At 44.2% G+C, this 13,093-nt stretch overlaps 1 protein-coding gene across 1 annotated transcript; it reads right to left on the reverse strand.

Moving 5' to 3' along the window:
- Positions 1–9,326: 9,326 nt before the first annotated feature.
- Positions 9,327–10,989, reverse strand: LOC143986691 (posterior protein-like). The gene has a single exon (XM_077485100.1). The coding sequence runs from the start codon at positions 10,987–10,989 to the stop codon at positions 9,547–9,549; it is 1,443 nt and encodes a 480-aa protein (XP_077341226.1). The 3' UTR covers positions 9,327–9,546.
- Positions 10,990–13,093: the final 2,104 nt, after the last annotated feature.

Consider the following 13,093-nt stretch of genomic DNA (forward strand, 5'->3'; position numbering starts at 1 on the left):
TAAAAAAAATGAATTTTTCTTCGTTTCTGTTATAAAATTTAGCAGATTAGTAATTTTTCTTCATAAATTTTGGCCAAAATTTATACCACTACATATCTTTGGTAAAAATAAGTACAAATTGGTGGATATTATTTGGTCTTTGTGAAAGTTATAGAGTCCACAAGCTATGGTGCCAATATCTGAAAATTGATCACACCTGAAGTACTGACGGCCTATTTCAATTCTTGAGACCCTAATATGCCATAAAATTACAAATACCCCCCAAATTTCCCTTTTTGGAAAGAAGATATTCCAAGATATTTAGCAAGAGGCATGATGAGTTTTTTGAAGTTGTCATTTTTTCCCACAGTTGCAAAATCAAGATTTTTTTTCCTTTTTTTTCCCACAAAATTGTCATATTATCAGTTTATTTCTCACACACAGCATATGCATACCACAAATTACACCCCAAAACACATTCTGATATTACTCCTTCTGCTATTATACCACATGTGTGAGATTTTTACACAGCGTGGCCACATACAGAGGCCCAAAATGCAGGGAGCGCCATCAGGCGTTCTGGAGCACCCAGGACAATTCTGACATTTCTCTCCTACATGTAAAAATCATCATTTATTTGCTAGAAAATTACATAGAACCCTAAAACATTATATATTTTTTTTTAGCAAAGACCCTAGAGAATACAATGGTGGTCGTTGCAAATTTTTATCTCACACGGTATTCGCGCAGCAATTTTTCAAATGCTTTTTTGGGGGGAAAAAACTGTTTCGTGCTTAAAAAAAAAAAAACAGTAAAGTTAGCCCAATTTTTGCATACAATGAAAGATGAAGTTATGCTGAGTAAATAGATACCTAACATGTCACTCTTCAAAATTGCACACGCTCGTGGAATGGCACCAAACGTCGCTACTTAAAAATCCCCATAGGTGACACTTTAAATTTTTTTTACTGGTTACATGTTTTGAGTTACAGAGGAGGTCTAGGGCTAGAATTATTGCTCCCGCTCTAACGTTCACGGCGATACCTCACATGTGTGGATTGAACACCATTTTCATATGTGGGCGGGGCTTAAGTATGCATTCGCTTCTGCATGCTAGCACATGGGGACAGGAGCGCTTTAATTTATTATTTTTTTTGTTCATTTTACTTTATTTATTTTAGTTTGAAATTTTTTCCCCAAAAATAAATTTTTGATCACTTTTATTCCTATTACAAGAAATGTAAACATCCCTTGTAATAGGAATATGGGATGACAGGTCCTCTTTACAGTGAGATCTGGGGGTCAATAAGACCCCACATCTCACCTCTAGGTTGGGAAGCCTGAAATAAAAATAAAAAATAAAATAAAAAGATTCTGGCTTTGATCGTATTGGCGAGTTGGTAGAAGCACCGGAGGGCGGCGAGGGGGGGCGTCTATGGCTGGGTATTGCAGGGTATCACCGAGTATGGCTGGGTATCTCCGAATATGGCTGGGTATCTCCGTGTATGGCTGGGTATTGCAGGGTATCTCCAAGTATGTCTGGGTATGGCAATTTATGGCAGGGTATTGCAGAGTATTGGTGGGGTATTGCGGGGTATTGCAGAGTATTGGTGGGGTATTGCAGAGTATTGGCGGGTGTTGCAGAGTATTGGCTAGTATTGCAGAGTATTGGCTGGTATTGCAGAGTATTGGCGGGTATTGCAGAGTATTGGCTGGTATTGCAGAGTATTGGCGGGTATTGGAGAGTATTGGCGGGTATTGCAGAGTATTGGGGGGTATTGCAGAGTATTGGCTGGTATTGCAGAGTATTGGGGGGTATTGCAGAGTATTGGCTGGTATTGCAAAGTATTGGCTGGTATTGCAGAGTATTGGCTGGTATTGCAGAGTATTAGCTGGCATTGCAGAGTATTGGCGGGTATTGCAGAGTATTGGTGGGTATTGCAGAGTATTGGTGGGTATTGCAGAGTATTAGCTGGCATTGCAGAGTATTAGCTGGTATTGCAGAGTATTGCCAGGGTATGGAGGGGTTAAATTCGGTGAGCAGGGATGTGGGCACTGCAGATGCAGCCCACAGCGCTGCTGACACCGATCTCTTTCCCCTCCGCTGTACCAATCGGTACAGAGAGGAGGAGGGAGGAACAAGCGGAGTTTGTTTACAAGTGATCACTCTGTCATTTGACGGAGCGATCACGTGGTAAACGGCCGCGATGAGCGGCCGTTTACCGTGATCCGTGATGCGCCGGGTCCACTGGACCCGGCGGTCACGGATGCTTTCTTTCGTCACGGATGCTCCCCCCCAGGGGGCACGCGAGGGCAGAATTCTGGGAGGCCGTTAATTAACGGCCTCTCAGAGTTAAACAACCGCCCTGAAGCCGTTAATCGGCTATGGGCGGTGGTTAACTGACAATTGCACGGTCATGCGACACTGTACCCAAATAAAATGTATGCCCTTTTTCCCCCACAAATAGTCCTTTCTTTTGGTGGTATTTGATCATCTCTTTGCTTTTTTGTGCTATACACAAAGAACAACAGATAATTTAAAAAAACTATATTTTTTACTCTCTGCCATAAAACACACCCATTAAAAAAAAAGTAAAAAAGTACACCCCTCACATTTTTGTAAATATTTTATTATATATTTTCATGTGACAACACTGAAGAAATTACACTTTGCTACAATGTACAGTAGTGAGTGTACCGCTTGTATAACAGTGTCAATTTGTTGTCCCCTCAAAATAACTCAACACTAGGGATGAGCCGAACACCCCCCCCCCCCCGGTTCGGTTCGCACCAGAACTTTCAAACGTACCGAAAATTCATACGAACTTTAGAACCCCATCTATGGGACTCAGACGTTTGTAATGAAAAGTGCTAATTTTAATGGTTAATATGCAAAATATTGTCCTAAAAAGGGTTTTGGGACCCGGCTCCTGCCCCAGGTGACATGGATCAATGCCAAAATATTTTTTTTAAAACAGCCTTTTTTTTCGGGAGTGCTGATTTTAATGATGATTAAATTGAAAAAAAAAGTGAAATATTCCTTTAAATAATGTGCCTGGGGGGTGTCTATAATATGCCTGCGAAGTGGAACATGTTTCCAGTGTTTAGAACAGTCCCTGCACAAAATGACATTTAACGGAAAAAAAGTAATTTAAAACTGCTTGCGGTTTTAATGTGATGTCTGGTTCCGGCAATACGGATGAAAATAATTGAGAAAAATTGCATGGGTAGCCCCCTGCCCATTACCAGCCCCTTTTGGTCTTGTACGGATATTAAGGGGAACCCCTTAATCAAATTTAAAAAAGGAAAGGTGTGGGGCCCCCTGGCCCTATATACTCAGAACAGCAGTATACAGGCGGTGCAAACAAGACAGGGACTGTGTAGGTCTGTTGTGTTAAGTAGAATCTGTTTGTAATTTACAACTGGTACATTTTTAAAGTGTAGCTCCAGTCAAAAAATCTATTTTAAGCTTTTTGGAAAACATAGGGAAGGGTTATCACCCCTGTATAATTTTTTTTGGCCGTCCGTCTTTTTTCATCTCACTTCCTGTTGTCTCTTTCCATTTGCAAGTAGGAGACATTTGTAAGTTGGATGTTTGAAAGTAGGGGCCTGCCCTATATGCTCTGCAGAAATGTGGGCCTAAGGTGTTGGTGTGGCCACAAGACTGTAAGCCCTCAAAGTGACTCTTGGTGGGTGCTGGAGCACCCTGCTCTGAACAATTATATCAAGAATTGTAATTACATGCCATTGTTGAACAGTGATAGAAAAATTGGACCTTTGGTGGTTGTGGTGGTGGTGCTGGTGCCACAACACTAAAAGTCCTCACAGTTACTCTCGGTGGGCGCATGAACTGGCCCTGCTGTGAAATATTATATCAATAATTGTAATTACATGCCCCTGTTAAACAGTGGCTGAAAAATTGGGCCTTAGGCACTGGTGCTGGTGCCATAACACTGACACCTCTCCCAGATACTCTAGTTGGAGTGCAGGAATGAGCTCTGCTGCAAAGCATTGCATCAAAAATTGTATTACATGCCCCTGTTAAACAGGGGATGAGAAATTGGGCCTTAGCCACTGGTGGTGTCACCCAGAACCAAAAATGTTCTTCCAAGCTATCAGCAGGATCATTGAGGAGGAAGAGGATAGTCAGTCAACATAACAGGACAGTCACTCAGCATCAGCATAGGCAGTCTTGAAGGGATGTGACATTTCAAAAAAAAATATTCGGCTACATCAGCTTCAGGTGCTTGGTAGCGATCCAAGACTGATTCATCTTTATGAAGGTCCGTCGATCAACGGAGTCAGTGGACAGGCGCACCCTGTGATCGGTTACAAATCCTCCAGCAGCACTGAAGGTGCGTTCCGAAAGAACGCTGGATGCAGGACAGGCCAGTAGCTCACTTGCATACTGTGCAAGCTCTGGCCAGTGATCAATCCTCAAGACCCAGTAAGCCAGAGGATTTTCGGTGGGAAAGGTGTCCAAGTCTGACCTTGCCCCAGGTATTCATGCACCATGTAAATCAGATGCTGGTGATGGTTGCTGGAACCGATCATACCTTGGGGCTGCGGACTAAAAAATTGTCTGAACGCATCGGTCAGACGGCCACCTTCTCCACCGCTCCTTCTGTGACTGACTGAAGCCTCAGCAACATGTTGTCCAGGACCAGGAGTTTGTAACCTCCCAGTCTCTGGGAATGCATTGCACAGACCATTCTGCAAGGCCTCCCGGAGATGTCTCATCCTCTGCTCCTTCTGCGACGGCAAGATAAGGTCTACAACCTTACTCTTGTACTGTGGCTGAAGGAGCTTAGCCAGCCAGTAATGGTCCCTCTCCTTGATCTGAAGAATACGAGGATCCTTCCGCAGGCTTTGCAGGATCAGGGAGGCCATGCAGCGTAGGTTAACTGAGGCATTCGGTCCAGAGTCCTCTGGGTCACTAAGGATGACATGATCCGCAGCCACCTCCTCCTAGACACGTACAAGTCCACTGGTTTCTTGGGACTGTAAATCATCCCTAAAAGACTGCTGCTGCTGCTGCTGCTGAATGCCAGGCTCCACCTCCATGCTGACACAATCCTCCTCCTCCTCCTGTGTGATGGGTGGGACAGCAGGAACACTGTCTGCATAAACGGGGCCTTGAGAGGCAAGGAAGTCCTCCTCTTCCTGTCTCTGTTCTGCCTCAAGTGCCCTGTCCATTATTCCATGCAGCATATGCTCCAACAGGTGGACAAGAGGTACAGTGTCACTGATGCATGCACTGTCCCTGCTCACCATCCTCGTGGCCTCCTCAAATGGTGACAGGACAGTGCATGCATCCCTGATCATGCCCCACTGGCGTGGTAAAAAAAACTGAGCCCCCCTGAAGTAACTGATCACTTCAGTCTAGTACTATTATTATCCGTTATGTATTCCTTTGTTTAGTCCCTATAGTTTAGCTATCAATCAATACGCCAAGCATATGTTATTGTTAATATCACAATGCTACCACCCTTGGCTATGAAATCAATACACGGTCTAAGATCAATCAAAATCTCATTTATTTCCCAAGGAAATAAGAAAAATGTGCATCAAGTATCAGTAGAAGTTACAATAATACATAGCATACAATCACAGTGCAATCTAAGCCTTATACTTATCGATCCTCGTGACTGGGTCTCCTGATGGAATAAAGAGGGACAGAGGGAGACCTCATGGTTGCAAACCTTTTTGTTAAACATACCTCAGCCATACCACACCCCATAGCCCATCCTACTCTCTCCCGTAGACCAATCAGCGTCTCTGGGGCGTCTCCTCCCCCAGGCTAACAGTCCTGCCATACTTGGCCTCTGGGGGGCAGTGTTTGCCCATGAATTGCAACTGCTCCGACTGGATTGCAAATCTTGTGGCTTGATCTCGGACGCCCCACCAGCTGTCCTTTGTTCTTGCAGACAAGCCGGCGCCATATTATCTTTGAAGTCAGTACATTCCAGGTGGGCTGAATAGAACTCATTCTGCTATTCAAATTGTGTCACATTCCTTGCTTTTAAACATGTGAAACTGCCTGGCATCGGTATGGCTGAGTTCGGCTGTACAAACAGCTGTGTAGATGTATAATAATAATTCCTGTCTGATTCCAACATATGCCGCTTTGCGCCTAAAAGGCGCATACCACCCTTCTTCAGACACTGCTCCTTCTCTTTAGGTGCCATGTTACTTGCAGCAAATTGCAAATACCTCTGTACCTGCTCTTGCAGTTGGACCAGAAATCTGTCCTTTTCCGCACTCTCTCTCAAGGGGGTACTAAGTATTGGGTCTGCTGGGTGGCTAAGGTTCATCATTCTCCCCGTCATCAGCTGATATGGATAGCCAGTTCTTTCCTGATTGCAGTACCATCTTTTTAAGCCTCTCCTTCAATGTTCGATTCATCCTTTCAACCATTCCTGATGATTGTGGATGGTATGGCACATGGAATCTCTGTTCTACACCCAGCAGCTCACAAATATGTTTCATGACCCTGCCGGTAAAGTGAGTCCCCCTATCGGATTCCAGGACTTTGGGGAACCCCCATCTTGAAAAAACTTCGGTCCACAGAGCTCTAGCTGTGGCCGTAGCAGAGTCCTTTCTTAGGGGCAGAGACTCCACCCATTTCGAAAAGACGTCCACCACTACCAGTAGATATCTGTATCCTCCAGGGGTACTTTGCAATGGACCAACAAAGTCAATCTGTAGGTTTTCCCAGGGTCCATTGGCTAATGGTACCCTTGCTAATACTGGTCTCTGTCCCTTTGGCCTAGGGTTCATTTGTGCCCATATTAAACATTCCTGCACTACCTGTGAGACTGTGTTTCCCATTGTCTCCCACCAGTATCTAGCTTGTACAAATTTCAAGGTACCCTGGACACCCATGTGGCCTGTTAACCTGTGATTTTCAAGGGCTAAGTCTTTTTGATGCTGGGAGGGAATTACAAACCTACGTCCTTCTGACGTTTCTTTTAACAGTAGATCGTCTTCCAATACATAATCTTGGGGAGCATCTGCCGCTTTTGCTCTAAGCTGCTTTTTGATTGAGCTCAAGGCCTCGTCCTTATTTTGCTCACCTGCTAAACATGGGGTAGGCATCCTTAGCACCGGCAAGAGTTCATGTGAACCCGCTTTCACCTTCTGCTCCTCAAAATTATGTTCCTCCCATGCCTGCCTCCCTTCAGCATCATAGGGTGTCCACTTGACCCCTATCAGGGCTACCTCCTTTGCCAGCTCATCTGCCTTGTTGTTACCCACAGTAACTTCCTCTCCACCTTTTTGGTGTGCTCTTACCTTAATGATAGCCACTCTCTGAGGTTCCACACTCGCTCTTTCCCATATGTCTCTTAGCACCGCACTATGTACCAATTCTCTCCCAGAGGCATCACTGAAGCCCCTTGACTGCCACAAAGGCATGTATTCGGTCAGAGACCTTGTTACATAGGCGCTGTCGGAGAATATGGTTATGGGACCTGAACTGAAATGCGTAATGGCCTCTCTCACTGCCTCTAGTTCAGCTCTTTGGGCAGAAAAGCTTCGAGGGCATTTGGTCATGATTTCCTCATTGGTCTGGGGGCACCACAGGGCATACCCTGTGTGAAAACTTCCTTCATCCCAGTACCTTGATCCATCCACCCAGACTTTAAGGTCTCCATTACCCAATGCTAATCTGAACATCTCCTGTGTCCTGGTCCGATGTACCTCCCCACAGTCATGTTGCTCCCCCTCATATTGCATTAATTGTGGGAGAGTGTAGGTGGCATTGTGGGTCACCGCCAGATTCCTGGGTGTCAAATCCACTAGCCATCTGGCTACCCTTTGGGAGGATACTCCACTGAGGGTACGTTCCAGAAGCATTTTAATTGGGGAATGGGGTGCCTGCAGAATGATTTTACCAAACCCCACAACATGCTCTGTGGCGAGAACCGACCAATGCACTGCCAAAAGGTTCCTGACACATTCATCGAATCCCCTCTCTACCGGGCTTAGTACTCTGGACCAATATCCCACAGGTACCCATTTACCCTGCCTCTCCTGCAGTAACACAGCTGTTATTGCTACAGCAGAGGCGTACACTTGTAGTGCAAAGGGCAAATCGGCATTCGGATTGCTCAAAGCCGGGGCCTACATCAGACTCACCTTTAGCTCGGTGAAAGCTTGTTCATGCTCTCCCAACCAGTCTAAGGGGTCTGTTTCCCTCTTTTCTCCTTTGAGAAACTCATACAGGGGTCTTGCCTTTTCTGCAAAGCCTTCAATGAAGTCCCTGCAGAAACCAACCATTCCCAGGAACTGCCTCAAAGCAGTTTTAGTGATTGGTCTTGGTAGTTTCCTGATAGTTTCACATTTGTTCGGGTCTGGAGTCCTTCCCCCCTGTGAAACTATCACACCTAAGAAACACACTGAATCCTTCATCAATTGTGCCTTTTTGGGATTTAACTTCAGACCCGCATTCTCGATTAGTGTCAGGAGTTCCTCCAGCAGAGCGTAGTGCTGCTCTTTTGTCTCTGTTTGAAGTAAGACGTCGTCCACATATTGAATGATGCATTCTGGCTCAGAAAATGTCTTCAGAATATCCACCATACAGATGTGGAAGTATGTAGAGCTGGATTTGAACCCCTGGGCCAATCGACAGAATGCATACTGCTTTCCCTGAAATGTAAAGGCTAGCTTGTATTGGCTATCCTCATGTACGGGAATTGAAAAATAGCCATTTGATATATCAATTGATGAGTACACCCTCGCTGAAGGTTTCAGTGCCGTCATCATATCTGGCATCTTAGCAACTACATTTGTAATAGATGGGGTGCATCTGTTTAGCGCACGGAAATCTACAGTGGGCCTCCACCCCCCCTCCTTCTTCACTGGCCAGAGGGCTGCATTTGTTTTAGACTGGCATTCTTTAATTACATTTTGTGCCAATAAATTCCTCACTGTGCTCTCTATGTATGGGATAGATTCGGGTGGAATTTTGTACTGACGCTGAGGTGGCGGATCAGGGCCCTCAATTTTAACAATCATGTTTGAAACCTTACCACATTGCGCTTTAGATGTTGCCCACACTTTGTTATGTTGCCACAAGATTTTAGCCAATATTTGGTCCTCTGTTTTCAGTATTGCCTGCGGGTCAAGGATTTCATTTGTTTTAACTGATGCAACCTCACCGCTGTCTATGACCGTGTGCACCTTGCCTTTGTATCTAGACCCTTTCCACAATACCCAATTACATAGATCGAGAATCAGTCCGTGTGCCCCCATGGCATCAGAGCCCAAAATAGTGCCCTCATGTGTTGGGGAAAGAAACAAACTGTGTTCCACACATAACCTCTTTATTTCCATGTTTACGGGTATTGATTGCTCAGAGGGTACTAGTTGTCCCCCGAATCCTCTAAGGAAAATTTGCCTCCCCGCAGGATCCTTTTGAAGTTCAATGTTAGTTATGCTGACAGCTGCCCCTGTATCCAAAAGTACATTTGTGCGATGGCCCCCTATCGCCCCTCGGATACGTGGTCTGCCGCTTTTGTCCCTGTCCAGCTGACATATTAGGGACAACTCCGGGGCCTGACATCCCTATGGTTTAAAATAAGGATTGGTTGGGGGAGGGATTTTATACTCCTCGTGGTTTTCCTCAAGCCTTTTCCCTATCCTCTGTACTTCCCCCCGAAGAGAACCATATATTGTAGCATCAGGTGCCTCGTTTGGCTCCTTCGCCACCTTATCTGGTCCAGGTTTTTGCTGTTCCCTCTTATGCCAAGGCTTCTTCTCACCCATGTTCCTCCTAGGCAGTTTACAGTCCTTTATCACATGGCCTGTATTGCCACATCTGTAACACCTGCCTGCAAATCTCACTCTAGGTTCACTTTTAACTATCTCCGCAACTCTTTTATGGGGCCTATTGTCTTGATCTGTCTCCCGAACCCAGTCCCTTAATATGTTTATAAAGGTCTGATACGAGGTGGCGTTCCTCAGTGCAATTCTGGTATGGTAATCTATACATGTGCATTTATTAGCCATAGAACACAGAAAGCTATTGTCATCAGGAGACATATCAGGACAATTGTAGGTGGCTTTATAAATGGAGAAGTATTCACTGCAAAAGAGTATTGGATCAATTCCCCTCCTAAACTTTGTATTTTCCAGTGCGTCTGAACCCCTAGTATCTCTTCCTCCCATTATGCGCTGCATTTCCCTCATTCTATCTGCCGAGTTCCCCCAATTTGAGTTTAACTCGGGAGATAGACCTCTATGACTCCCGACTGGTGTTTGCAGTTTTTCACACAGTTGCAATGGAAGCCATGCGCGGAGGAGTGCGCATGCATCCCTATTGTTCAAAATGTACTGTGCCACTACCGCTTCCAGCCTGTTCGAGAGACTAATGGGTGAAGCGCTAGTGTCAAACTTTCCCAAAATCTGGCACAAATTTGTGCGATCTTGTATGGAGAGTGTTGTGGATTGGGTGCTACCCTCCCTTTTTATGATATCTAATCCTTGTCCAGTCCTTTCTGGCACAGGAGTGAAGAGAGAAGAACTTTGATTCGGGGACTCTTCAGCATTGTCAGCCGAACATACTGGTTGCTGTTCGATCGGTATTCCTTCTCTTTGATCCTGGGTCACAATGGAATGTGCATCTTTGTTAGCACAGCAATGGGTGTGCACGTTCTCCATTGCCCGTGCTCTCAAAGACACAATGGTATGATTTTTTTGGGCTAGCTGACTTTTACATTCCTGTAGTTCTGCCCTAAGCATTTCTATCGCATTTACATTCCCAGCCTCCTTCTTTTCTAAAGATGCGATACACTGTTCTCTCAACATACATGTTTCCTTCCATTCATCCAACCCCTGTTCCAATACACTATTCTCAGTCACCAATTGTTCAATCTCATTCCTCATGTCCTCACATTCACAAATATCCGCTATAGCTGCAATATCTCTACTCGCATTTTCTATCTTTCCTAGTAACTCTGTTCTATCCTTATACCACTCCAACTCTTTCTGTTCTGCAATTTCTTTCATTCTCAGCAACATGCATACAGAATTGGCTATTCTCTTTTTCTTGCCCTTTTTTGAAGATTTTTTATCATTTATGGCATCATTATGAGTATTGCATTGTTTCAATAGATCATTGAATTGGTGTGTTAAAGCATCCTTTACTATACTGTTGAATTGAATACAAGCATTTTTCCCAAGAAACTCTTCAAGGATATCCATTGACATGCTAATTAGCCTATCCACACTAGATTGCTCAACCAGTTGCTTAGACAAAAGAAAACAGATAACAAATGGACAACCCCCCCTACTCCTACCAAAAAACGAAAAACAACAAAAAAAAAAAAAAAACAGATACGAACGTTTAAATCTACAGTGACTTGTGGTTCTACAGCATACAAGACACAAGGCACACTCTTAATCAATGCCTTGGTTTTATTGGACCAGAGCTATTTCACTCTCACGTGTGTAGAAATAAAAACCTATACTTCCCCCACTTTTTCCTCAAAGATGTATGGTAATTCCTGCCACTCTCTACCCAACACTGTGCATTAGCAATACACTAAACAATCAGATACCAAGCACACAAAGACATAGAGGAAGCCGTTTAGAAGCTAGCTTTGACAAAAAAAAGAAACAGCGGAAAAAAATAAATAAATAAATAAAAAAAATAAATAAATAAAAAAAAATAATAAAAATGCAAAAAGCCAAAAAAACAAAAAACAAATACAAATTCGTTTACTCACGAATTTCTTTAGGAGAACACACTCTTATTCAATGTCCTTCTACCCGATAGCAGGTCATAGGGAATTTCTTTTGGGACAGAACGCTTTTTCACAATCACGTGGATATTTCCACTTTTCCCTCAAAATTGTATGATTTATCCTGTCAATCTGCGGTTATATCACATAACCAGGGATGATCAGTCCCTTATCTCGCCAGTGCGCCAATTTGCCCTCTGGTTACAGTTTCTGCAGCAAACACAACAATAATGTACATATATATATATATATATATATATCAGTCACAATTCTCACCAGGTTTTACACGTCCGTTCTACCAGTGGAATATCTCACAGAATCCTCCTGCTCATCCAAGCGTGGTTTCAGAATTCGCGAGCCAGCGCTAATCTTGTCCACACTAGAGATGACTTTCAGTTCTGGGTGTCTTTGAGGATCGTCGCGACTTACAGGGACTCAGAAACAAAAATACATTACATTTTCGTGGATTCTGTGTAAAAATACGTACTACACGCCTTCTGGGGTGCCAAATGAAGTAACTGATCAGTTCAGTCTAGTACTATTATTATCCGTTATGTATTCCTTTGTTTAGTCCCTATAGTTTAGCTATCAATCAATACGCCAAGCATATGTTATTGTTAATATCACAATGCTACCACCCTTGGCTATGAAATCAATACACGGTCTAAGATCAATCAAAATCTCATTTATTTCCCAAGGAAATAAGAAAAATGTGCATCAAGTATCAGTAGAAGTTACAATAATACATAGCATACAATCACAGTGCAATCTAAGCCTTATACTTATCGATCCTCGTGACTGGGTCTCCTGATGGAATAAAGAGGGACAGAGGGAGACCTCATGGTTGCAAACCTTTTTGTTAAACATACCTCAGCCATACCACACCCCATAGCCCATCCTACTCTCTCCCGTAGACCAATCAGCGTCTCTGGGGCGTCTCCTCCCCCAGGCTAACAGTCCTGCCATACTTGGCCTCTGGGGGGCAGTGTTTGCCCATGAATTGCAACTGTTCCGACTGGATTGCAAATCTTGTGGCTTGATCTCGGACGCCCCACCAGCTGTCCTTTGTTCTTGCAGACAAGCCGGCGCCATATTATCTTTGAAGTCAGTACATTCCAGGTGGGCTGAATAGAACTCATTCTGCTATTCAAATTGTGTCACATTCCTTGCTTTTAAACATGTGAAACTGCCTGGCATCGGTATGGCTGAGTTCGGCTGTACAAACAGCTGTGTAGATGTATAATAATAATTCCTGTCTGATTCCAACACCCCCTGACCCTTTTCTGGTGCCGTAGTTGCAGAGGTACTCATTGATGGCCCTCTGCTGCGTGTGCAGCCACTGCAGCATGGCCAACGTTGAGTTCCACCTG

This window comes from Lithobates pipiens, unplaced genomic scaffold (assembly GCF_037356315.1).
Source record: "Lithobates pipiens isolate NorthernLeopardFrog02 unplaced genomic scaffold, aLitPip1_a1.2 Scaffold_18, whole genome shotgun sequence".
NCBI classification, from domain to species: domain Eukaryota; kingdom Metazoa; phylum Chordata; class Amphibia; order Anura; family Ranidae; genus Lithobates; species Lithobates pipiens.

What these genes read in the sequence shown, in the direction of transcription:
- LOC143986691 (XM_077485100.1), bottom strand. Translation starts at nt 10,989, where the DNA reads ATGAAAGAAATTGCAGAACAGAAAGAGTTGGAGTGGTATAAGGATAGA.